Genomic DNA, 26,186 nt, shown 5'->3' with positions numbered 1-26,186 from the left:
TTTGGTCAGTGAATCCACAAGAACATGTTAAAATGTTTCAATAGTTTTTTACAAACCCCAGAAGATTTTTTTTAAGCTAATGGATCTTTTTGTTTCTCCTCCTGAAACACAGTGAGACACGCTGGCACGCGCACTTCCCACCTTAAAAAGAAAGAAAAAGGGAAAGACAAGGAAAAAGAGATCTCTGTCTTTAAGGAGAGGGAAGGGGTGGGAAGGAACTCTTAGAAACCTTGAAAATTCTGCCCTTCATTTTAGGAGCTTCTCCCCAACCCCCCTGGCCGTTCAGCTCTTTGAAAAGGAGTCCTGTCACTCAGAAAGGAGCTGTGCCTCCAAACCTCCTCCCCATCCACCCACACAGCCGGCCCCCCTCAGCCTCGCCGCCTGGCCCCGGCCCACCCTGCGGCCCTCCCCGCGCGCGCACACGCGCACACACACACACGCACACACACACACACACACACACACACACACACACACACGAGTTTCTTCCAAGTGCTTTTTCAAGTAAGAGCTGGAGAGATGAGAGGTGCGGCTTCTCCAACGCGGAGCCAGACAAGTACTTCTCAGCGCGCGGAGCGCGGCCCGGCGCGCCTTGCACGTCCCGAAGCCCCTGGGCACCCCGGGCAAGCCGGCCCTCCCCGCGGCGCTCCGGCCGCTCAGGCGCCCGCGCCCCGCGCCCCACGGAGCCCTTTGTTCGGCCCGGGTACCCACGCGCGGCCGCCACGGGAAGGATGCTCGGGGTGGGGTGGCGGAGGGTGACCGCGGGGCCGGCCCCAGGCCGACGCCCCAGGCGCCGGGCAGATCAAGATTCCTGGCACTTTGGGGCCCGCGGACCGGGGCCACCCCCCATGTTTCAAACCCGAGGCACAAAGAAGGGGTGAGGGGCCCAGGGCGGGCGCGCTCTGCGCAGGGTGTAACCACTGTACTGACTTCCCTCCTCCACCCCATTCCGCCCCACCAGTTTCTCTCTCTCTCTTTTTTATCTTCTCTTACCCTCTGCCACGCTCAGAGGCTCAGTGGGTGGGAGTGCGTGTGTGTGTAAATGTATGTGTGTGTGCAGTTAGGTGGAAATTTCATAAGAATATGCCCCGCACTTATAAAGTTGCCAGGATGGGGGAGTATGCTCCCGAGCAGTGGGAGAGTTTAAGCGACTTATTTGGGAGGAAATAGGGGGTCAGATTTGGTCTAAGTGGAACATCTGCAAAACATTCAAGCAGCTTATTCAACAAAGAATCTAGCCATTTATTGTAGAAATAATAAAAAGCCACTAATGATTATGGTTCCCACCCCTTCCCCCAAAAGGCCAAACCCTAATGAAATAATTCAAAGGTAGGCCTCATTTCCTAATAGTGGAATTAAACAACAACAAAAAAGAGCCCAACTAAACTTTCCAGCTCTGCCTTCTTAAGGGCCTGGGAACCTTGCTGAGAAATTAGGTAAATAAAAGGCGAGTTGGAATTTCTGTTGAGTTCAGGCTGCAGTGCCCGGACTTGCCGTAGTTCTGCCTTGATACACAATGACAAATTCCTCTTTAAATAATAAAATGTGAAAGACTCTTCAGGATGCGAAGATGTCTGGGGTTAAGTAGCTTTTTAAACCATCAGTTTTAAAATGCCTTGTGCAATGAATACACTACCTTTAAATCCGAAAACCATTATAAATATGCTATACATCTGGGTGCCAGTTTATCTCTCCATATTTCTTTTTAAAATGAGGAACGCATTCATAAAAAGCTACTTGGCACACTTTATTTTAGGAAAGCAGATGTTAATTTTTTCACGTATCATTTTATGACCAAGTACATGTGTAACGTTGGAAAGCATCCAGAACGCCTCTATTATTTGCTAAATGACTGTGAGTTGAGGCATATTATTCTCAGCCTAACCATGGTATAGGTTATATCCATAAAGTAAACATCTGTGATTTTTTTTCTTCTTCTTTAAAACAGGGGATGGGGTGGGTATATAGAGTTACTATAAACGAGGGAGAAAAAAAGAGAGAGAGAGTTCGACTAGGAAGCGCACACCTGCGTGGTAGCAAATAGGATATTTATATTGTTCGGGGCAAAACAAAGTCCACAGTCGGGCACTCGGGGATATTTACATGACAGGAGATAAAGTTGAAAGCCTTTCCCGGTGTGCCAAATGGGATTCTCCCTGTGGCCTTCTGCGTGGCAAGATAACAGGTACCGAGCGCTCCTGGCGGCGTCGGGCCTCCGCAGCCGCCTCCCTCCCCAGGCAGCCGGTCTGGGCCCAGCCCGAGTCGAGCCGGGCGCTCGGGCTCTAGGAATTCCCAGGCTCTGCGGCAATTTCCGCGGGTTCCCAGCCTAGAAATCTGCTCAGGAAGCGTCCTCATTTGCCCTGCGTCGCTCGAGGACGCCGGCGCCCGGGATCAGCCAGTGGCGTGATAATTAATGGAATACAATATTTATGGTCGGATGTATTGACTCGGAGGCAAGCGCGCCGTGTAGACAGTCCGTGGGGGTCTGACAAACAGGGGGGTGAGTGAACAAACATAATGACCGGAGTACTTATGTCTATCCGGTTGACTCACTTAAACCCGAGGTATGGAACATCATGATAAATATTAATATCCACCTAGACAGTCCCGCCGTCCTCCTAAGCTCTCCCTTCCTGCGCGCTGCCCTTTACAAAAAGGCCAGAGAGGAGGTGTTTTTTTTTTTTTTAACATAAAATGCTACAAAATATGAAAAATAGGTCACCAATAAAATTGGTCTCAGCATGGAGCGTAATTGCAACAAAGTGCCGCCGAGTAAAATCGAGGAGTGAGCTGGCTGGGGCGGCACAGTCGCGAACCATCTGGTGTGTATTAAAAGTGGTGCTGTAAATATTGCTGAGAGCTAATGCATTATCGGCTTCTATAAGTGCACAGGGCCTGTAAGCTTTCCATATGTTAGAATATGTAGATCGCGGTAGAGGAGAGAAAGGTGTTCTACCAACCCCGGCTTCGCAAGCATTGTTTTGCCCACTGTTGGTGGAACTGGGGCCCCCCGAGTGTAGAAGACTCATTCCCGTGCGGTCCTCTCTTCCTCCGGTTTGCTTTTTCTCTTTTTCTTTAGCTCTTTCTCCCAGCTCCCTCCTTCCATCCCCTCCTCCTCACTCCCTTCTCTCCAAGGGGATAGGACAGGCCTTGCTGACGTCACTTCACATCAGTAGAAGAGAGTAACTGTTTCAGAGAGAGAGGGAGGAAAAAAAAAATCATCTGTTTTTCATCAGTGCTCAAGTTTTGCCTTTTTAATAGAAATGAGCTGCTCAGGCTGAGTACTCCTTCTGATTTGGAGCTTGTGGGGGGTGGTCCAAGAGATTGGGAGGTGTTCTTCATCTCAGGGGCTGAACCATCCTGGAAGCGGGTCTGAGGCCAGAATGAGCGCCAATTGATGAAACCAATTAAAAAAGAAGATGCAAAGATGATGTCTTCTAGACTAGCTTTCACATCCACACCTCCTAGGCAAACTTTTGCCCAGGAGTGTGGAGGGCTTCTGGTTCCCTGACACCTCTGTTTGGAGTCCTGGAACTTCTTCCCTCCTCTCTGGTTCCTCTCTTCATAATTCCACCCCCCACATACCGAAACCGCCACACACAGCACAGCTAATAATTTTCCTGCTATCACGTTACTTTTCTAGGGAAAGCAGTGAGAGTCCCCCTTCTCCTGATGATACCCTGCTTTCAAGAATTTACCATAATTACCCCTTAATCTCCTCTGAGCCCCCCCAATATTTCTCACTATAAGTTTTTACTCAAAGCCTGTGCAAAGAAATTTCCCTACATTGTCCCACAGATCGTTCTTTCCTTTCCCCCAGCTGTCCTCTTCACTCCGTTCTCCCCACTCTATGTCATCTCTCCCTTCCCCTTCCTCGCCACCTCTCCCTCTTGGGCACACACCTCCAGGAGTTTCAGTGTGGATAAACCTGCTGCTCATGACAATACAAGTTCAATCAGCAAATAAATAAAACTCTTACTTTTTTTTTGGCTGCCGGCTGCATTCCCCCTCTGGCCGTTGCCTCCTTTAATTATAGGAGCTATGTTTCTTCCCTGGGAGACATTCGAGGGGATTTTTTAGTAGGAAACTTGTTTCTGCTGAGTTACTTTGGAGCCAGGACCAGTGAGTGAGTGGCCGGTACTCAGAGGCTTTGAGTGAAGTGCAGATTGAGACATATCGAGTTCCCTCTAAAAGGATCATTTCATGTGGGAGGTTGGACACAAAGTTTGCACTCGTGACTGGCATTCCAGTGAGAGACATGCATATTTTAAAACAACAAAGCATGCTGGAAAGAAGGCTTAGGGGAGGGGAAAAAAACTTGGAAAGAAGTTACTAAGTGACAAACATCTGTCAACATGGGATAATTTGTACACTATCTGCCTCCTTTGATGGTGGTTCAAGGCAGAGGATCTAGGAAAGCAAAGTGGATACATATTTATCCCTGTGAAATATGGTGAAAACACACTTTTCTCCCAAATAGGTGTAAGGTGATTAAAATTGCTTGAATGAATATTATTTTTAAATGTTTCTTAAAATAGTGGAGACCTCTAAAATTGCTTATTTCTGATAGTACAAAAACTAGATCTAATTTAATCTTGAAAGAAGTTCATTTAAACAACGAAGAGCAATAAAGTAATAAGCAGGGTATTTATTATAGAAAATAAAATGAATTTCATAACAACAACAACAAAAAACAAAAGCAAGCTGAAGAAAGAAGAGAAACAAAAAGCTCAAACAACCCCTGGTTGCTATAGTCTAGAAATCTTTTAACTACAAGTACCAGCTTTACATGTGTCTGTGAGCCAAACGTATAAACATCCACCTCTCTGTGTGTCAACAAGGAGAAAAGGCAAAATATTTTTCAGAGGATTTTCTGTCTCATTTAATCTTGGAGTTTCAACAAGCCTATTACAGCAAAAAAGTTTCCTTCTTGGGGATGAAAGTTTCTAAAAGCAGAGTAAAAGATCAGGCGAGATCCTAGGATCTTTTCTTTTCTTTTATTTTAATACCCAGAATCTCCAACAACCAAATGTAAGTTCAGGCTCCAGCTTCCACGGAGAAATCTTTTTCTCCTTCAGATCTGAAGACAAAAGGAGAGGAGGCCTGGTGGTGAGCGGGATATCTCTGTTAGTTGTCAGCGCAGGTCCATGGGTTAGGAATGCTAATGAGCCTCTTGGCCAGCTGAAGACTCGGTTCTCTCTCGCACACCCTCACGCTCACACACACTCAGGCTCATGCATGCCGACAAGCACACAGAGGCTCGTGCACGACCCTGTCTCTCTCCTTTTTCCTCTGAGCCTAGAGATCGATCGCTGACCCCACTGTTGGGCCAACGCTTTATTTATCTGGCTGTGCAATGATATTATCAGCGTTAAACGTTATATACAGCAAATGTCTTCCTAAATCAACACAATAGGATAGCTTGCGGAGACCAGCCTGGTCTGTCTTAAAGAAATCCCTGGCTATCTCTCTCTCTTCCTCCCTCCTCTCGGTTACAGACACCCCTTTCTCCTTTCCACCTTCACTACTGGGGCTCTTTTATACCTTGGGCTTGGGGATTTGATCTCTTTCTCTCAGCTGGGTTGGAGGAGGCCTCAGCCGACTAGGAGATGGATAGACACATTATCCACCCATCACTGTGATCTCCTTCAGGGGTTGCCTTGTCAGCTGGCTCCAACTGCCTGGATCCACTCTATTCCCATGATCCCGGATTGCTCAAAATTGGGGTAGAGGAGAAGGTGAGGTGTGGCCAACCGAGTGTGCAACCTTGCACCGTGTTAATTGTTTTCTTTCCTCTCAATTACATTCATAAACCTATTTTCTGCATTGCCTGTTATTTCTTTGTGCTTCAAAATTGAAACCACGTGCAGCCCTCTTCCCTCAGCACACACAATAAATGCGCTGCGTCCCCCCCCCCAACCCCACCCCACCCCGCACCTCCTCCCCCAGCCCATCACACAACTATTTACATCTTGGTTACTCACTCCGCGCTCCGGGGCCCCCGGAGAAGAAATTGGCCCCACGGGACTAGGTGAGGCTTTGAGTAAAGCATCTCTCAAATCCGGGTCGTATCTCGTATCTCGGGTCCCCCACTCCGGAAGAGAGGCTCGTGAACTCCCCGGGCCGGCCTCCGCCCACCCCTGCCTCGCACAGGTGGTTGTGGCTGACTCTGGGACGAGCTAGCGGGGAGGACATCCAGGCAGAAAGGCAGTTCTGTCGTCTCCGGGCGGGCCCACCCGCCGGCCGCTGGGGTCAGCGGTGGCGGCGAACGCGCCTTCCGCGACCCTGGTCCACGCAGACACCGGGTAGGAGCGGCCACTCCCCTGGGAGCCTTCCAGACCCAGGTCCTCCCAGGCAGAGGAGTCCCCCCCCACCACCACCCCCTAAATAAATAAATAATCCAAAGGGGGGAGGGGGAGCTGGAAAATGGATTCGCTGACAAGGAGAGATAATAAATGAGGGGCGCTTTCAGATAGATATCTCAGACGTGAAATTGCGCCCAGCTGGTTGTGTAAGCAAACAAATAGTTTCATGTTAGGAACTCTCAACTTGGGGCTTGATGAATAGAACACGACAGAGGTAAATGGGTCTTTAACTCATTTAGGAATACAACTCTTTGGCTTTCCGAGCAAAAGGCCCAGTGACGCCACGGATCCGAGCAGGCCCTCTAACAAGAGTTTTATTAGTTCCCCACTTGGGTTTCCCCGCAATCCCCTCCCCAGCGCTCCTTCGTGGTTTCCCACTGCGGAGACGTTCAGGTGATGTGTTCTGAGACATCGAGAAGCTTACGAGGGGATGCTGCCGCTGTAAGAGATAGAAGGGCTGCCTACCAGCGGAGGTGGAGAAGGAGGATTCAAAAAATAAATAAATAAAAATCAACTTTTGCCTGTTTCAAGCAGACTAGCTCAGGTAGCCTTGGGTGCTGGGGTACTGCAGATCCTCGGCGCTCCTGGAGCAGAGTTGGCCCGCGGGGCTTCCAGGAGCGGACCGACCCCCTTTGCAGCCGCCAGAGACCGGTGAGCCTGAACCCCCCCACCCCCACCGAGGGGCAGAGTTCCAGAAGCCCTAGGTGGTCGGGGGAGGAGGGGTGTGGGCCTATCCCCCACCGGAGGGCTTTCGGCCAGGCCTGGTCGCAGGTTGAGTTGTGCGTGTCGGGGGCAAAGGTCAGATTTTAACTCCCTTAGGCCGGTCCTTGTCCTTCCACGGCGGCTGAGGGCCGCAGCCCCGGGTCCCTAGAGATTCCTGGAGGAGAGCCAGCCCCAAGACAGTCTTTTTTTGATGTTTTCAGCAAAGCTGGGTGGCTAAAGTAGTTTAAACCGACTTCAAAGGCCCCTCAGATTCTCAATCACCCAGCAAGTGTTTGGGTTAGAAAAGGGAACGCTTGGCTTTTAGATGTCACAGGTAATTTCCAGAAGGAAGTCACCTTGTGTGGGCCGCTCTCCACCTGTTAAGATGGCTTTCCTCTCGCCCTGAGTGGGCGGGGTGGGGGGCTGTTGGTTCTACACTTCCCCACCCCCCAGTGATACCAGCTCCGCTCTCCGCGCACCCCCAGCGGCCGGTCTGACCTACACCTGCCCGCGGGCCTCACACCCGGGGCCCAGGGCTCCTCCTGGAGCCTTTTGCTCCAACGCGGCTCGCTGCTCAGGGGCCTCCAGGCGACCACCCAAAGCAGAGACGCCCCCGGTCCAGGCGGCCTTCTGCCCACTGGCTCCCAGGGTCTGAGGACGTCCAGGATCTAGAGCACGGCTACCCCGGACTTTCCTGGGCTGCTCCTCCTTGGGGCGACCGGCCCTTACCTCCCCCCCACCCCGCATCCCCTAACAACTCCCCGAAACCCCCGCCCCGCACCGGCCACGGGTCAGCTGGGCCAAGGAGCATTTAGATGGTTGGGAGCTTAGACAAGGCTTCCTGATCGTCGGAAGCCTCAACCGGTGTCTCCGTCTCAGTTCCTAAACCTTCCCTTAGTGCGAGCAGATTCCTGCGGCTGGACTGCGTGTCCCCTGAGAGACGGAAGCCTCCACAGGCGGACAGCGCGGCTCCTGTCCGGCTCTGCGGGGGTGGGGGGGGGGATGCCCACAGGGCCTCGGAGTCCCCAGAAGGTTCCATGTTTCTGGTTGAGATACAGAGACCTCTTAAGATGACTGTCTCCGTATGTCTAATGCAGGCGGGGACCACCCCAGCCACCCAGGAGAACGGCAGATGGAAACCCCCTACCTGCAGCCCCCCAGGTGGGGCTGCCTGAGAACTGAGCAGAGAGCATCTCTTCTCCTTTGCGCCGAGCCTCCAGGTTCCTAGACCAAGCCTGTGAGGGACTCTGTGAGACCCAGGGAAGGCCAGCTCTCCTTCCTATGCTGTGTTGGTCCTCTGCCCACCCGCCCCCACCCAGTTTAGACCCAGGCTTATTTAGAAAGGTCACTGGGATCCTGTCGGCTGTAGGCAATGTCCCTGGCCCTGTCCAGCAAGAGCCAAGTTAGTACTGTCTCCCCCGGACCCCTGGAACAAGTGCTTCCTACACCAGGGCCTTGGTTTCCAGGACCAGTCCCACACTGGGTGCCTTGTACCTCCATATTGAAATTAATTGAAAACTATGTTTCTGACCTAGGAAAATGTTTATCTGTTTTCATCAGAGGGATCACACTGTAATGAATATATTTACATCTCATTTCAAGAAAGGCAGGAAAGATGGGTGAGAGTTTGGAAGCAACTCAGCTCCCCTCCCCCACCCCCAGCATTGCCCCCAGGAAGGCCCGGTGAGACTTCCTGGGAGGTGGTCTACAGCTGAATATGAGTTCTTCCCACACCCCTCCTGCCTTGGGTGCCCAGCCTGCAAAGGATTCAGCCTAGGCCCCCAAAACATTGTCCCTGGGTGTGGTGCAAAGGATGAGGCCCAGACCTGGGTGGGACCTGCAGGAAGGCAGGAGGGACCCAGTGGCCCCAGGGGGGCTTTCCACACCCACACACCTCATCAGTCTAGCTGTCCTAGGGCTCAGGCCCATCCCCGGGCAGACCTGCAGGGGCTTCTTCATAGAAAGTGGTGCCAGGCTGCACCACACCCGGAACATTAAAACTTTAGGTGGACTGGAGCCACCTGGAGACTTCTAGACAGCAAACTTTGCCACTGACTTCTCAAAGTATAGCTTTGGCCTCATCCATGGCTGTTTGGGGCTGGGGGAGAAGGTGAGGGGAGAAGCAAAGAGGTATTATTTTAAAAGACCTGGCTTTTTTAATACATTAAGAAAAAGTTCCCTTGGCTATGTGTGTTCTTGCAGTGCCAACTCGGATCCTGTAAAACATTCATGCTCTGAAAGCTGTTACAGAGAGCACCCTCCCTCGCACCCCCAAGCAGAGGCCTCAAGGAGGAGGTTTCTGCCCTGAAAAGTCCACGAGGACTTCAATGAAGCTTCTCAAAAAAATCAGCAGCTCCAGTCCAGCTCCCGGACCCCCAGGTTCCAGGTCCACAAGTCTAGGTGCCACAGGGGGGGCCCTTCCAGATGTCCAACGGAGCTTGGAGGGCCCTTCAGGGAACCCCTGTCAAAGGGCCTGGAGTGAAGGGCAAAGCATAGCCAGCTCTTCAGCAAACCGTAGGGGGAGCAAAGCCAGGGCTCACAGCTGAGACCCCAATTCTCTTTAGAGAAGGGCTAGGAAGAGGCTGAGCCTCTAGTCACAGCCAAATGCAGAGGCATCTTTCTGTCCTGAAACCCCTATGTCCAGGGCTCCATGCCTCTCCAGCCAGGCATGTTCCCACCTGCAGAGGCTGAAGCTGGCGGCACAGACTCTACCCTACGGGGACCAGGTCTGTCCCAGCCTCCCGGCCAGCTGGGTACGGGCTGCCCACCACCTACAAGGTCGCCATGGCTGCTGCCCACACCTGCACCAAAGGGCGCTCTCCTTGCCCACTCTGTCCCACGCAGAGCCTGGGCTTCCACACTTACAATCCCCAAGCAGCTCCTTGGTTTTAGGAAATAAATCTAGCCAACTTGGTAATGAACCTTAAAGTTGCCCCCCTCTCCCCCCCATTCTAATAATAATTGGAGTGGAAATTAATTGGAGGGTTCTCTTGCACTGATGACATCTGTCAAGCAACCAGACACGTGGGTTTTGCTAAATTCTTTTTATTTTTTGTTTAAATTTTCACTTCGATTTTAATTCTTGAAGAACAGCCTCGACAACATATATCGCACTCATTATAAGAAGCAAAGGGTTATATCAAAAATTATTAGTATAGAATCACAGGAAATCTGGTTTGGAACCAGAAAAAAATACAAAACAGATATAGATACATAGACACAGGACAATTTTTTATAATTATTTGGAAAATGTTATTTTCCCCTAATTCTTGTTTCTTTTTTTTATGTGCATACGATGTTTAAATTTTACAAAAAAATGAAAATAAAGACTAGTATTTTACAAAATGAATAACAATGTCTGTGTGTGTGGTGTGTGTGTCTGTGTGTGTGTGTTTCTACAGAGGATTCCGTCCACTTTCATGGGTGTTGTTTTCTGTACAGAATATATCCACATCCGTCCACAATAAATCCTGGAAGGTCCATTAGTCTCCTTCTGTTTTAGTAAAATTTTCATGGTCCTCTCTTCCCAAATAGGTTTTCTTTTTCTCACCAGACACAAGGGTCTGTTTTCTTTCCTTTCCAACGTGTTCCCGGATCTGATACTAAAAAGAGTCTCTCTCTCTCTTTTTTTTCCTCCAGGTTTGCAGCTTCGGTTTGCCCGTCTGCGCGGTGGGCGGCTCCTGTCGCCACCCCCCCCGGCCCTCCTCCCCGCCTGCCCGGCCCTGCCGCACCCTGCATCGGCCGCCTGGTGTCTCCGCCGCTTTGGAGTCCACGGCCCCCCGCCGGTGCTGTGAGTCTCTAGGGGCTGGGGGCAGGTGGGAAGCGCCCAAGGTCTAGGAGCACTGGATGGACATGTAAGGCCAGTTGAAGCTGCTCCCGGATAGTAACATGTCGCGGATGAGAGTTTCGATGGGGGTTTTACCTACCAAACGGACGAAGAAGAGTTGCTCGATGACCGAGGACGACACGGTGCGCAGCGAGGGCAGCCGCAGCAGCAGTTTGCCGAAGCGGCTGGGCTGGTTAGGGTACTGGCTCCTCACGTATTCCTCCAGCGCGCACTGCGACTTCTCTTGGAGGCTTTCGATGTGGGCCGCATCCGACAGGCCACAGGCATCTGCCCGCGCGGCCACAGCAAGGAGAGACCAGGGGAGGGGCACACGGTTAGGTCAGCCACCAGCAAGGTCACAAACAACACGCCATTCCTTTTCTTTTTTTTTTTAATAAGAAGCAAACGGGTAAAAACAACAACAAAACAACAACAACAAATTGGAGGAAAAAGAAAAATCCTCCCCGTGGCTCCCTACTCCTTCTTCCCTATTTCCTTCCCCTCAGCCCCCAAGACCAATAAAAATATAAATCAAACCCCCACCGAGCCTAGGGGAGCCGAAGAGAGGAGCGCACACTTGCAGACACACTCTCTCTAGTTCTTTGTGTTTCCTCTTTCACCTTTGGGTTAAATAATGTACGATGCTGGAGCCATGTTTGCTATAGGGAGCAACCTGGCCTCCGCCTGCAGGGGAGCATCTTTTCCTCTGTGCTCATTAAAGGAAGGACTTCTGCCCCCTTTGCCCTGGATTTTGGGGGTGTCCAGGAGCCCTGAAGAAATAGGCAGCCTGGAGGCGGCTCTAAAACACTTCTTGGGAGTCCCTCTCTCAAACTCAAAGGACCCCAAGCAGGAGAACCTAGATTGTGTGGTGCACAGAAGACGCATGGGAGGGGGGTAAGGAATCGTAGGCTGGCAGTGCCTGCAATCAGATCAAGTCCAGGCTTTAGCAAGATAGGATTTGCGATCCACTATCTATGCAAGCAAGAAGTCTGCAGCAAATCCTTAGTGAGGGTGAACACTTCTATCGGTGCCTTAGATCAAGTAATTGAAAACTGGTCACATCTCTGTAAGCTGTATAATAATCAGAAGGAATATGGCTTAGTTACTTCAGGCTGCAGAAAGGAGACAACTTCAGCGATCAGACACAAAGCTGGGCTGGGGGCAGCTGCTGCTGCTGCTTGAGAACTGGGCAGTGGGGGCTGAAGGAGGATTTGGGGAGACAGGCTTCCTGTCACAGGACTAAGAGAAAAATGCACTTATATGCAAGGAAACGTCTGAAAACCTGTGTGTTAATCTCATGTCAACCAGCGGCTCTTCTTGGTCTACTAAAACTATTTTGAGACAGCAGCTTATACTGTATCAACTAATCAGAGGCAAGCCAGTGGAGGGGAAGGTGGAATCAGAGGAAGCGAAGGCTTCTTCTCCTAGTTCAAACACCCATGTTGTTTCCTGTATTAATAATAAATATTTAAAAAAAAAAAACCAGGAAGATCACAGAGGAGCCCTTAGCCAGTCAGGAGGTTGACTAGAGATCAAAGGCGGAGTTTGCTAATATATAGATAGATCTGTGAAGAAATGCATGCATGGCGATGCCTGCCCCCCCACCAAAGGACACTGTCTAATTGTGAATGGGCAAGTGTAACCCAAAGATGACACAGAGAATGATTCAAAGCGGAACCTGTGTCTGTTGAGTTTCTTGAGCTTTATGTCTCTATTTCAAGAACTGGGACTTACAAAGCATTCTAACACCTTCATCTACAAGGCTATGGCCTTGAGCAAAAATACAAATAAAACTAGTGATAATTCAAGAACTTCTGAGGCAGGTCTCCTTTGACCCTGGATACAGATTGGGTTCCTCTCAGATGTCTAATGACTCCAGCCAGCCATTCGATTGCATCCACACTAGCCTGACTTGGGAAGTCAGGGAGATTTTATGGCTAGCAGGCTGTGGGCAGGAGCACTTTGGTGCTTCAGTGCTTGGAGAGGGGACCCTGAGGTCTGCCCTTAGCTCTGCAGGCTAACCAGATCCTGCTCTATGACCCCTGGGCAGACTCATATTTACATATATCTTGCTTTACAGGCTTTATCTGCCCCTTATGGCACAGGATCCCACTCAGCCTTAGAGAAAGCAGCATGCAAGGGACTCACTGGCACCCCAGCAGATTTTTCTTTTTTTTAAAGACCCACATGGCATCTCTTTGGATCTGTAAAATATGCATCTGCTGTTTACCCTTAAGGCCCCTAGCGTGCAAGGTCACTACCTGTCCCCCAGCTAGGCAACTCCAAGGGAGCTGGAAAGGCATGCCTGGGCCCTGTGTTGGCTTCCTTGTCAGGGTTCTTTCCTGCTTTGAAGGTAGGATGCCTGTAACTGGGCCCCTGCTGCAAAGTGCCAGCCAGCCAGCGCTGTGGCCTCCTCCAGGGCAGGAGCCCTAGACTGGGTCTGGCTTCCCACTCTAGATATTAATTACTACTCCAGATATTTCTGCCACAGGATCCCCCCAACTGTGGAGCGACAGTGTGAGCTCTCAGACCAAGTAGGTGGTTGAGGTAGCAAAACTAGGTGAGCAGGGGGTGAGATCGAGTATATATTTACACTCCATGAGTTATACCCCAGATAAGAAAAGGAGGCAGAATGTGCAAAATCCATGTCTCGCTTTTTATATGGGAGTGTCAATGTTGGAACCCTCGATATTTCTTCTACAGTGTATGGAAAAGAAATTATGTAAATAAATAACCATTACCGCTCAGGCCGTCCTGGCTTAGCCTTTGTGGTGCAGAGAATGTATTTCATGTTGTGCATTCAGAAGAGTTTAGTGTTCAGGAAATATAGATGTAATCAGCTGCCATAACTAGAAATCAAAGTTATTATTGTGCTGAAAATGGATTTATTGTATTTATGTTAACTAGATGGCTCCTTTCAGGGAAAGTCTCATTTATTTGAGAAAATATTTAGGTGTATGAATTAATGAATTTTTTTTTTTAAAGTAAGTTCAGGTCATGACCTCGTCCTTGGATGCCGTCCAGAATATTAAGGATTAAACATACCATCCGGAGGCCAAATGTGAAAACCACCACAGGGAACCCCCGTGCCAGCTTCAAATACTTAGCCGGAGCAAACCTCCTTGGACAATATGTCTAAAACTGTCTTTTCCATCATTCAAAGTTTGCTTAAAAGTTGGATGACTTTGAGAAGGCTTCCCATGAATTCCCTTCTGGCTAGCAATCAAAACAAGTTTAGTCAAAAGTGGAAATGTGTTATATGGAGGGGGGGGGTGAATTACTACTGACAGCTCTATTTCCATTTTCAGATAGTCTTGCAATTTTCCCAACAAAATAATGTCATTGTTCACTTCTTGGCCTCCCCTGCACCTTGAAGACTTGGTTTAAGAAATGTCTTTGGAAAAACTTTCTTTTTTTAAAAAAAGGAAGACTTTTCACAGGGACAATTTAGGATGGAAAGTTGAAAGAAAAGCATGAATAATTCCACAATCTTCCCTGCAGCCTGCACGGTCCTCGCCTCTCTCTGGGAAAGGGCAGGAGATCAGAAAAGTCAAGGGGGTTCAAAGGACCTTAGGAGGGGACAAGGAAAAGGGAGGGAGACTTTGCTTGAGAAGACCTCTGTCCAGCTCCAAGTCACATTTCTGCTTCAAGACACCTCACTGGGTGAGATTTTAAAACCCCAGCTTCCCCGACACTGGCTTGCTTCCTGATTAATTTGGCTAAAGAGCTGGGTAGTAGAGAGCCAGCCAGGCTCTAGGCCTGCCAGAACTAAAGCAGCCGGGTCGCTACTTCCCAGGCTCTTTGTCACTTTTGAAAAACACGTTTCCATCAAGAAGACTTATTAAGATAAAACGCATTCACACACCGAGGAGGCGATTCAATAAATCTTCCATTTGTTTTAAGGTTCTCACTTTATCCTCTTGCAAAGAATAACTCCCTCTCCCACTAGCAGACCTGCATTTGCACTGAAAGTAAAAGGGGGGCAGTCCAAGTCCACGGCTCAGGCCACCCTGCATACAAATGAGATGCTCTTGTCTAAATAAATTATCTGCTGTTCAGATCGATATTAATACTACATTTGCTACATTACAATATTGTGCAAATTTAAGAGTCATTTTAATACAATGTAAATACGATTCTTCACGCATGAAAGCCAGGAAATATTGATAGATTATACCACTGCTTACTGTTCAGCAAGGCCTTGGGAGAGGGGTTTTGCCATCCCTCCTCAAGAATGGTTTTAATTTGGCCTTTGGAGGTCCTGGCTCTAGGATAGATTTATTAGGATGGTTTATTTGTTCTCTGAATGGAGGAATTAAAAACAATAGCGCCAATAATGGTGGTAAAAAAACGGCAGCTAACTCTACTCACAGTGGGCAAGGCCAGAGACCCAGTCTGAGCAGCTCTGTTCCCCACCATCGTCCTTTCTGGCTTTGTTTATATTTCCCCCCATTACCTGCTGTCCTGGGTGTTTATATGTTTCCCTCTTGCAGGTTACAATAATAAAAGGGGGGCAGTGTTCTCAGAGGCTCAGAGGAGAGCCTTCAAAGGCTACGCTAATGCACTTTCCTGGAAGTTAATTTGAACCATCTATCATAAGAGAAATTGTTAACATGCATGTTACCACTGCCTACATTTAATTTGATATTTTTAACGCACCCTGTTAAATTTCCAACGTTCGTGCACTTTGCATGGGCTATGAGATTTATCTCCGGGCGGGAATCCTCGCATACTTGCCGGTTCTCCGGCATTGCTTTTGTTTTTTATCTTTCTTGTTTAGATCGAATCCATTTTTTACGACCCTCAATAACCTCAGCAACTGCAAACATGAATGGTTTCCGATAAGGGAAAATCAGGCAGCCATAAAGCGGGATTATTTATGATTTATTTGCGCGGATTCTCCTCTTGCCACCTCTCCGTGTGTGTGTGTCTCACTGTGTCGGGAAACTCAACCAGGGATCGTGCCACGCAGAGGAGAAAGCCACATTCCCATGTTCCCTTCCTTTCCTCTCCTCCCCCAGAAACGCCGAGCTCCGGCACACACGCGCGCACACACACATCGCACACACATGCACACCGCACACACGCGCGCAGCCAGACGGATCCACGGCACCGCCTCCCCGTCACCCCCCCTCCACCGCCCGCCAACCCGGCCAGACACGCGCCCGCCGCCGCCGCCGCCCCGCGCGGGGCTCCAGGCCGCTGGACCGGGCCGGGCCGGGCCACCGAGCGGCCCGCAGCCGCACCGCCTCGTCTCCCGCACCGCCGCGCTCCCAAGATGGCAGCGGCGCCACCGGCCGCTTCCTTCGCGCGGGCACCGCAGGCTCCGGGCTCGGCCCGGCCTCCCGCGGACCGACGAGGGCCCTGGCCACCCCGGGAGCCGCGGCGCGGCGCGGGGCCGGCGGGCGGGCGCTCCCAGCGCCTGCCTGGCCCTCCCAGCAGCCGCAGCCTCACCTGACGTGAACAGCACGATGGCTTTGAGGCAGCTGTACTCGGCCGAGTCGACGTGCAGCGCCTTGAGCTTCTCCACCTGCTCCTGGAAGATGCGGATGTGGTCCATGAAGGCCACGACGCGGTCGGCGGACATGGGCGAGGCGTGCAGGCCGGCGGCGGCCAGCAGCGGCGCCACGTGCAGCGGCATGGAGCACTGGGCTGCGTTGAGCACGAACAGCTCGCTCCAGGTCAGGCGGAGCAGGGACACCTGGTCGGTGATCTGCAGGTCCGGGAAGAAGGGGATGTTGCGGGCCCACTCGACGGCGCTGAAGAGCAGGCGCGCGGCCAGCTCGCAGATGTTCTCGATGCCCATGATGTTGTTGGGCTGCATGCACTGGCTGCCGTAACGCGACGTGGGGTAGGGCTCCGCGCGCAGCAGCAGCGAGATGTAGCCGGACAGGTAGCAGTGGCCGTTGAGGGGGTCCCCGTTGGTGAGTGCGTACTGGCCTGGATTGGGTTGAGTGGGAGGCATTCTTCCTCGCTGAACCGCTGACAAAAAGAAAGAGAGAAAAGAGGCAATGTGCATCCAGGGGGCTTGCGAACAGCCCGGGCCGCCCCGCAGCGCACCGACACAATGCCGAGGCTCGTCCCCGCGGCCACCAGCGCCGAGCATCTTCCTTGGCGCTGGCCTTCACTCCCGGCCCACACCCAGAGGAAGAAGGCGTGGGGGTGAAGCCCTCCAGCTCCGTGGCTCGGTCCGCCCGGCCATCTCGGGCGCTCTTGTCCACCCCAGACCCAGGCAGAACTAGGCCTGAGTTAAGGGCTTCCCCCCCAACAGCCTAGCCTGACCGAGAAAGTGCACCCCAACCCCTCGACCACCACAAGGTCACACACAGATTAATGACATCCCACTCACCCCTCCAGAAGGAACCCAATCAGGGTAAAACAAAAACCAAAACCTGGCGAAACCAGAGAAAAGGTTGTGGTTCTAGGCACATGCCTAGCTGCCTCTTCATTTGCAAGCAAGCAGGTTTTATTCAAAACATTTCCATATTCTCTAAAAATGCTATGGAATTATCCTTAAAATAGACAGAAGTTACATACCCTACTCACCACTTACAACTTTTTAATAGAAAACAAGTATCCTGCACCCCTCCCGTATACCCTCCTCCCCATCACCCCACACAAAGTTCTCACTGTTAAAAGCAACAGAAAATTGAAAAAAAAATCAAGAAAGAAGTTGAACTTACAGTAGCCAAACATTATTGAAAAAAGTGGAAAATATAATTAATGTCTGTCCTGTGAGGTGCCACAGCAACCTGCAGCCAGCTTTTGCCCAGTGAATGCACGAGCTTGCAACTGCAAAAACACTGGATTCATTAACCATCTGAATGCAGAACGTAAGCATGCTTTGAGTTCTTAAAGCTGACCAAAGTTTTTTTTTTTTTATGTATATGTTTTACTTCAACAGTGCCAGCATTTTAAATTGCCATGTAAACAAAGACAACTTTAGGAAAAGTTAGGGCTACTGAACTCTCCCCCCCCCCCAACAAATTAATATAGATATGTCCATGTAGATGTAGCTTTCTTACTTCAGGTTGTACACTATTTTCTTAAGTTTGCACTGATTCTCATTTTAATGCAAGCCTCAATGCAATTTAAACTCTTAAAACATAACTGGCTAGAATACTTTTTTCTAATTATAGTTTTGAACTTGGCAGTTATTTTTCAATTAAATGAGAGTACAATTCAAAGTTGCTTTTTTTTTTTTTTCTTCAGATGCCTATAAAATCTCCCTGGAGCTAGAAATGAAGTCGTCATATTTGCCTGCTCCTTGAGATCTGAAGAAATTCAATTTCTTTTCTTGTGGCATATAAAATATAATTTTAAAGTCAATTACAAGAAGAAGTAATCTGCATTCTGCAAAATTGACTGGTTTGCTAATTTGACTATAAGACATCTTTAATGATTGTCAGGAGATAAACTTTAACTGTAAATGGCTAGATATATTTATAAGAAAAGTGCTGCATTTCTTGCCACATGAACATGAAGCATATCTAAATACAACATCAAAAGTTGTGTTAAAAGAAACCAAAGCCATACAACACAGGGATTAAATGATGTCGAAGCTCATGCCAGCTGCAGTCTATGCATTATAGCCAAATCAGAAGGATCGGTAAATGCCGTTGTAAATTGTAATTTGTATGCAGTATTTAAACAGAGGGTGGAGTTTGATGAAGAAATAAAACGAGTATCATGCTTTAAAAAAAAATGACACGACTATGAAAGCACGGTTCAGTCACAAACTTTCCTTTGAAAGTAGAGGGGTGAAAACAAGGCCACAGCTCTGGAGGAGGCGGCCCCAGCTCGGTGGAGAGGAGAGGGAACCAGTGAACAGGCCAGAAGCCCCCCCTCGCCCCCCCTTCCCTCCTAATTAGAACTACAAGTGCAATAAATCTCACTCCTCTTTTTCCAAGCTAAGCTTCCAAAAGGATGATGCAGTCAGGGATCTATGGTTCAGAATCCTCCAGTCTCCTCCAGCCCTCCCCCATCTTAAATAAAGGGCAATGAAGACGTGGAGAGGAAAGGGGAATGAAAAAGAACAAAAACACGAAAACCACAGAAACCGAGTTTTCTGGGGGCAATAAGCAGCCCTCCCCCCAAGTTCATGCCAGCACAGCTCCAAGCATCCTCACGCACACGCGGGAAAGAGACACACACCGAGCACATCCAAGACAGAGGGAGGGGATTTTCCAGCACAGCTCACGATCCTAGGGGCACCGTCCCGAGCAGGCAGCGGGCGGGGTGGAGAAGCCGGGGAGACGAGCGCAGACCGGGAGGGGGAGACAGCGGCAGCGAGCTGGGGTGGGGGTTAGGGGGTGGGGTGGGGGAGACGCCGGGGGAGGAAGGCTACGGGGACCGGGGGGAGCTGGGACGGGCCGGGACCGCAGGAGCCCCAGCCCCAGACAGCAGCCACCCCCGCCAGAGAGGGAGAGAGAGAGAGAGGGCCGGGGAGGCGGGCGAAGCTCCGGGAGAAAAAGCACGGAAGAAATATTCACCTTCCCGCCTCATGCCCACTTTGAGGCACTTCTTGAGGCGGCAGTATTGGCACTGGTTGCGGTGGTGCTGGTCGATGGGACAGTTCCTGTTGGCACGGCATGTGTAAGTTAAGTTCCTGCGGACGCTCCTCTTGAAGAAACTTTTGCAGCCCTCGCAGGTGAATTGGCCGTAGTGCTTGCCGCTCGACTTGTCCCCGCACACCACGCACTCGATGTGCTGCTGGCTCTGGCCCGAGCCGGGCGGGCCCTGGCCCTTGTCCCCTGCCGTGCCGGGGGTGGCGGGCGCTCCGGGCTGGCCCGGGGTCTGCGGCGTGTGCGGCGCGCCCGAGCCCGCCTGCTGCTGCTGCTGCTCGCCGGCGCCGCCGCCGCCGCCGCGGGCCGCCTGCGCTGCGGGGTTGGGGCCGCCGGGGTTGCCCCCGGCCACGTCGTCCTGCGGATCTCGCCAGCTGCTAACTACCATTGCCATATCTTTGGGCCCGGGGAGCGCTGGGGGGAGCCGAGCTGCTCGCCGAGGGCCGCGGGGCGCGCGGGCGCGCTGGGAGGGGAAGGGGAAGGGGAAGGGGGGAGGGGGCGGGGGCGGGGGGCCCGCCCGGCGCCCCGGGGTCGCGGGAGCCGAGCCCGAGCTGGGCACCGGCTGCTGCCTCCGCCGCCGCCGCCGCCGCCGCCGCCGCCGCTACTGCCTCGGCCGCCCCGCTGCTGCTGCTGCGCGCCCGCCCGCCCTGCTGGCGTTTTGTTGTGGTTCCTGCTGTTTTCTTTCTCTCTTTTTGCAGCCCCCCCAGGCTCTCAGGCTCCCCCCCCAACACCCCTGCTCCCCTCGCCCGCTCCCCCCCGCGCTCCGATCTTGGGGGGGCCCGCTCTCCTTCCCCCCCTCCCCACCCCCCCCCCAGCGAGCAAGCTCCCTTCTCTCGCTTTTTTCTTCTTCCCCCAAGTTGCAAAATCAGAAATGGCACAGGCGGCAGCCGGGAGCGGCGCGGGGCGCAGCGCCGGGGGCGGCGGGCATGGGCCACGGCGCGCGCACACACTCACCCTCCGCCTTGCCCGCACCCCGCGCACACACACACACACACGCACACACACTCGCACACACACTCGCTCACCCGCGCCGGGCGCCCGCCCGCCCGCCGGCCGGCCGGCCGCTCGGGCTACGCGCTGCGCGCCCGCAGAGCAGACATAGAGGAAGCCGGCGAGGGCGGCGGCGGCGGCGAAGGAGGAGGTCGCGGCCGCAGGCGCCTCTGGAGCCGCTGTCTCAGCTGCAGCGGCGAGCGCCGCTGGAGGAGCCGGGGCCCGGGCCGGAGTCCGAGCTGGAGCCGGGGCCGCAGTCGGAGCGCGAGCCGGGGATCGCGGCTGCCCGCGCCACCGCCGCCGCCGCCGCCGCCGCCGCTGTCCCGGCGGGAGCCCTCGCTGGGCTCGGGATTGAGGGGAGCGCGGTGAGCCCGAGCCGGGCGCGAGGCGAGGCGGCCGGCGGCGATCAGGGCGCGCTGGTGTCGGGCGGCCAGGTCCAGGGCCGGACGCAGCCAGCCATTCAGGAAGGCAGCGCTGGAGAGCGGGAGGCAGCCAGCGAGGAGGATCACACACTTTGCTCTTTTTGTTGTACCGGTGGCGCCGGGCTCTCGCTGCCTTCTTCTTTCGGGAGGTGACGGAGGGGGAGAAAAACACGAAATAATTCACGCCGGCGACGAATTCACAGCGGAACAGAAAAAATCAAAATCAGAAGAAAAAGAATTGCGCAAAAAAAAAAAAAAAAAAAAAGCGAGAGAGACATCCAAAGTAGGTCGAATAAATAATCCTCTTCTTTTCCTCTTTCTTGCTCCTTCTTCTGCTTCTTCTGCTATAACACACAGAGCTAGTTAAAAAAACCCTGGAGATCGCCCAAAAATGTTCTTTTTTTAGTATTTTAAATAAGTGCTCTTCAGCCGGGAACCAACACCCTCCCTCCAAAAAAAATCATATATGTATAAAATAACGATAAGAAGAATACGAAAGGGGTGCCTCCTCCTCCTCTCTCTCTCTCTCTCTCTCTTTTTTTTTAAGTTTAGCCCTCACTCTTCTGCAGGAATGGAGTAAAAGAGAGGAGGAGGGAGAAAAAGGAGAAAAAGAAGAATACGGGGAAACAACTAATAGAATATGTAAGAAAAGAGAAAGGGGAGAGAGGAGAGAGAAAGAGAGATTGAGAGAGAGAGAGAGGCGGAGGAGAGAGAGAGAGGAGAGAGAGAGAGAGAGAAGAGAGAGAGACCCCAAAATTGAATGCGTTTAAACGGGAGGACTCGCAGAGCAGTGTTTCCGAAAGGGGGATCTGTGCGAATGTCTGTATATAGTGAACTTTGACACTACTATTGAAACTGACACGTTTCTATGGAGATCGCTGCCTTATATGGAGCTCGTGTCAAGGAGCCAAGAGAAGGGCTGCTGGCAACTGATAATCAAAGGCGACTGACTGGTCAGAGCCCTGAATCGGGGGGAGAGAAAATGGGAGGCTAAGGTTAGCCAAGCCTCCTGCACGCCATTGGTTGGAGAGCCCCTCCCCCCTCCTCTTTTTCTTTCTTTCTTTTTTTTTTCTTTCCCCTCCCTCTCAGCTACCTACTGACGGGGATGGCGAGGGGAGGAGGAAAGAAAGTGTGTGTGTGGGGGGGTGTGCTTCTGACAAGCGCAATTTACATTGAGATCGCCCTGCGCTGCTATTTACTCTGAGACCTGATTAGTATGGGTCGTCTATGGTCACACACACACACACACACACGCACACACACACACATACACCAACACCAGAGGGGGAAGGGACGGCGAGGGGAAGAATGCCTTGCAATGGGTAAAAAAAGAGAATCAGGCATTATTTTGTTTTCTTCTGAAAAGTTTTTAAATTTAGCTTTTATGAGCATGAAGACGATCATTGGAAATGTTAGGAAAATTTTAAATGGGAATTAAAACTCTTACCGTTCTAACGAGTCCTGAAAAATATTCTGGGTTTGTATTGTTTTGTGTTTTCACATACAAGCACAGCCCTAGAGTAGATTCTGCTCATTTTATATTCCTTTAAGAAACAAAGTAGGGACTTGCTGGCTTTTTTTCTCCCCCACCTTGATCCAACGTATATTTTGGTTTTAAAATGAAAGGTTCAATTATGACAAAAAGCACTCCTGGAATTCGCAGAAATTGCCCCCCAAATCAGTCCGAATCAATGGTTCCTCTTCATCCCAAAGGTGATGTTTAAAATAAACTCCCCCCCCCCCGATTTTTCCTTTTTTTCCTTCCCCTTTTTGATATCCTCAGGCTGTTTTAACCTCCAAAGAACGCTCCAATAATTGTTAATAAAAGAGTAGTAAGTTCTCATATTGCTGCGGGGGGGGGGGGCGGTCAGTGCGGGCCGAGTCCGAGTCCCAGGAAAAGGGGGAAAAGGGTGAGAGAGAAGGGATGAAGATGGGGAAGGGAGGTGGGGATGAGGAGGGTGGGGGGGGCGAGAGAGGGAAGAAAGGACGGGGAGAGAGAGAGAGAGATAGGGGAAGAGGGAGGGGGCAGAGAGAGGGAAAGAGGGGAGAGACCCCCGGTTCCCAAAGGCGATTGGTCGCCAGAGGAGGCCCGGGCGGGAGGAGCGGGTCCCGCCGCGAGGCCTGCAGGAATCGCTGGCTCCGGCTGCCACCTAGCGGACGGGAGCCGCGTCCCGGAGACGCGCGGTCGGGTCCCCTCCTCCTCCCCGCCTCCTCCTCCCGGCACGCAGCCCTGTGCCTTTTCTGCAAACCAAGACACAGCACTTTGAAAATTCTTTCAATGGATTTTTTTTTTTCCCTCCTCCTTCTTCCTTGAAAGATCGTACTGAGGGAAAATGATACTTCTATTAGTTACATATTCTCCAATCGCACACTCGCATCTTTCCCCCCCACCCCACCACCTCCTCGTTCTGCGATCGCTCCCCTAGGCAGGCTCAGGCGGGCGCGCAGCGGCGCCGAGTGACAAAGCCGCCGCCCGCAGCCGCCGGGGGGTGCGGAGCTGCGCGCCTGCCTGCCGCCCCTCGACTCTGGAGAGCGTCAAAGTTGTCTCAGCTCCAGCACCCCCGAGCCTCCACACGCCCTCAGGTGAAGGTGGGAGTAAAAAAAAAGGCCACGCTGTTATTGCCGGAGGTAGGGTTTGTGTGTTTTAATACTCGTTCTCCCTTTAAATGTCATCAGGGAGGGGGTTTGGGGGAAGCGCTGCCCCTTCGGGGTGCGTTTTGCGCTTCCCGGTCTCTCTCCAGTCCTACTGAGAGTCAGGAACCTGGCGACCGCTTAGTGTCGAGCGACGATGCGAAAGAGCAGAATAAAGGCTTTCCTGTGTCTTGCCCCCCCGCCCCGCTGCCCCGCAGCCCCTCCAGTTCGAATAATGAAGGGACACAGTCCATGCACTCTGCAAGCAGCCGCCCCATTGTACGCTTCAGGGGAGGCGACGGGGGGCCAGCGAGAGCTCCTTGCCCTTTCTCGTCTCCCCAAATAATCGCGCCGAAGTCTCCTGGTCAGTTAAAAGGTGAAACGAGAACACGATTAAAAGAACAAAAAAAAAAAAAAAAAAAAAAGGAAGGAAAGAGGAAAAAAAAGAAGGAAAGAAGGAAGCAAAAGAATGAGTTTTCTCATATGAATTCTAAATGTTCCTACTCATAGAGTACAAAGGCAGGCAGTCGAGGGCAGAGGAAGCAGGCAGAGAGGGAGACCGGGAGAAGGAAAAGAGAACTTGGAAAGAGACGGAGCGAGTGCAAGAGGCAGCGCGAAGCGAGCGCCAGGGAACCGGAGGCTCCCCGCGCCTGGACGCCCTGCTCTCGGGCCCGGCCGCCCTCGGACCCAGGACCGGAAGTCTTGGGCGCCAGAAGCCAGAGCCGGCCCATCTCTGCCGCACCAGGCAAGTAAGGCGATGATTATCGTTTCTTTTGAACTCGGGGTGGTTGTTGCAACGCGGACAGGCCGGGAGGCAGCGATTGCTCGCACGGGTTCCGCAGGCCGGGGGGCGGGGGCGGTGCCCTCGGTCTAGCCAGAGGGGAGGGTCGAGAAGAACTTATCGCGGGGGGGCCTGCTCCGGAGCCGCCCTCCCCCCGGCCTCTGTCCCGCGGCGGCGTGGAGAACAGGGATCGCTGCCCGCGGGGCCGCCCCGGAGCTGAGGATCGCGCCCCACCGAGCATCGGCCCAGATTCAAAACTGATTGCCCTCCCATCTCCATTTGCCACCCTCCTCCCCACCAGCGGGAAGAGGCTGCGGAGCCTCTTGGAGGAGGGGGGGCAGACGGAGGGTCCACAGGTTGGGCAATCCGCGCCGCCGCCCCTCAACCCCCGCCCGCCCCAAACCCCCTTGGCGGGTGCCAAGCCGGAGCCGCTGTGGAGTCGGCTCGTAGCCCGCGCCTTGCCCGGCTGCAGCCAGGCCCGGGTGAGCTCGGCTCCCGCTGCCCACCTGCGGACGCCGTTTGCAACGGGATCCCCCTAATGTAACGCGATCGATGGCTGACTGTTTGATGTGGGTGAGAGCGTCAGCGGATTAAAAGGGACCCCCAAGCCGCTCTCCCGAGCGGAGAACCCGCGGCGGCGGCGGCGGCGAGAGAGCCCGAGATCTGCAGCCAGCCCAGCAACCAGGGGACGGGGCCGGGGGCGGGGGCGGGGGCGGGGGCGGGGAGGGGTCACTTCCCCCGGGGGTGAGGACTGAGCCCGAGTGCATGAAAGGAAGAGCCGCAATTAAAACCGACCAGCGAGCTCTCCGCGCAGGGCAGGGGCGCGCGTTTGCGTCAGAGGGCGCGCAGGGCGGGCGCGAGGGGGCGGGAGGAGCCGACGCCGGGGGCCGCGCCCGAGGGCTGGGTGGGCGCGGGAAGGAGCCCGCGGAGCTGCCTTGGCCTTCCCTTGGCCGGGCGGGCTAGGGGCTAAGGCGGGGCTGGAGGACGAGCGGCGGCTCCCCGAGAGCCGTGGGGGCCCATACACCCTCTCTAAGGGGCTTCTTCCTGCCGGCCCCCCTACCCTGAGCTTCCAAACTTGGAAGAGGCCCAGGGGGGATCCGGCGTGCCCCGGGGGTGCTGGGAAAGAAGTGGAGGCCTCGAGAGGCTTCAGGCGAAGCCTCCTGCCTCTCCGGAAGGAAGGGAGGGAGGGGTGCGCCCCCGCCGCCCCCGGCCCCCCCCCCCCACGGCGGCCTCAGTTACGGAAAGGGGGTCGGGCGGCTGTTGGAGATGGTGCTCTGAGCCGTGGAAACTCTCGGGTTTTCAAAGGAGGGGAACAGATCCCGCTCCTGCAGGGCATATGAGAAGGGGCAAGAAGAAACCGCAGCTTTTCGAGAAGAGGCGCTTTCCCCTGCTTGGACTCGAGAAGTCCAAGACTTTTCCCTTTCTTGGTCTCCAGCCTAAGCGGCACTCTAGGCTCAGTTTCTCTTCGGGACCCTATGGTTCTCCTATCGGCTTTGCGCGCCCGCAGAGCGCCTCCACTCGGGCTCAACACCCCACCCCAGCTCAGGTTCTAGGGAAGCTTAGGCTTTGTCTCTGCGAGGCTGTAGTTTGTTCCTAGTTTAATTTGGCACTCTGGTCCTTAGGCTGGAAGCGCCCCACACTCAACCAGGAGATAATGGTATCTGTTGTTGTTGGGGAGGGCACTTAAGAGAAAGTGATCATATTTTGCGGGAGCAGGTAGGTCCTCAAAGTGTGAAAAATCCACCCACGGGATTTTCAGGCATGCTCAGCTGCAAGGGCAGAAAAGCATTTGGAATTTGCGTCTTTCTTCCACTCAGCCTCTTTCCCAGATCGCTCTCCCACCGTTCTCCACCAAGGCCTTGTTTGGGGCGGTGGGGCGCGGGGAACCTCTAACTTGAGTCTCAG

At 52.9% G+C, this 26,186-nt stretch overlaps 1 protein-coding gene and 2 long non-coding RNA genes across 3 annotated transcripts in view; all 3 read right to left on the bottom strand.

Moving 5' to 3' along the window:
* The window catches only part of LOC121819679 (uncharacterized), a 42,095-nt gene extending 35,755 nt beyond the window's left edge, over window positions 1–6,340 (bottom strand). Inside the window, exon 1 of the long non-coding RNA XR_006060035.2 lies at window positions 5,985–6,340. This is a non-coding gene — a long non-coding RNA (uncharacterized LOC121819679). The remainder of the gene's footprint in view (window positions 1–5,984) is intronic.
* Window positions 1,729–4,323, bottom strand: LOC121819680 (uncharacterized). The gene is made up of 2 exons (XR_006060036.1): window positions 3,980–4,323; window positions 1,729–3,186 (listed from the first exon to the last, which is right to left on the bottom strand). It is a non-coding gene; the product is annotated as an uncharacterized LOC121819680 (long non-coding RNA).
* A 3,756-nt stretch (window positions 6,341–10,096) lies between the features above and the next one.
* On the bottom strand, window positions 10,097–24,203 carry NR2F1 (nuclear receptor subfamily 2 group F member 1). Its single transcript, XM_012179315.5, has 3 exons — window positions 19,386–24,203; window positions 16,348–16,875; window positions 10,097–11,181 (listed from the first exon to the last, which is right to left on the bottom strand). The coding sequence occupies exons 1-3, from the start codon at window positions 19,849–19,851 to the stop codon at window positions 10,901–10,903; spliced, it is 1,275 nt and encodes a 424-aa protein (XP_012034705.3). The 5' UTR covers window positions 19,852–24,203; the 3' UTR covers window positions 10,097–10,900.
* Window positions 24,204–26,186: the final 1,983 nt, after the last annotated feature.

The sequence above is a fragment of the Ovis aries genome, chromosome 5, assembly GCF_016772045.2.
Source record: "Ovis aries strain OAR_USU_Benz2616 breed Rambouillet chromosome 5, ARS-UI_Ramb_v3.0, whole genome shotgun sequence".
Lineage (NCBI taxonomy): Eukaryota > Metazoa > Chordata > Mammalia > Artiodactyla > Bovidae > Ovis > Ovis aries.
This window is presented reverse-complemented; position numbering and strand designations above follow the sequence as displayed.

Excerpts from the sequence above, each read along its gene's own strand:
- NR2F1 (XM_012179315.5), bottom strand. The coding sequence starts at position 19,851 with ATGGCAATGGTAGTTAGCAGCTGGCGAGATCCGCAGGACGACGTGGCC. Across the intron at positions 16,876-19,385 it reads AGTGGGCATGAGGCGGGAAG|CGGTTCAGCGAGGAAGAATG; the intron begins GTGAATATTTCT and ends TCTTTTTGTCAG. Across the intron at positions 11,182-16,347 it reads CATCGTGCTGTTCACGTCAG|ATGCCTGTGGCCTGTCGGAT; the intron begins GTGAGGCTGCGG and ends CCGCGCGGGCAG.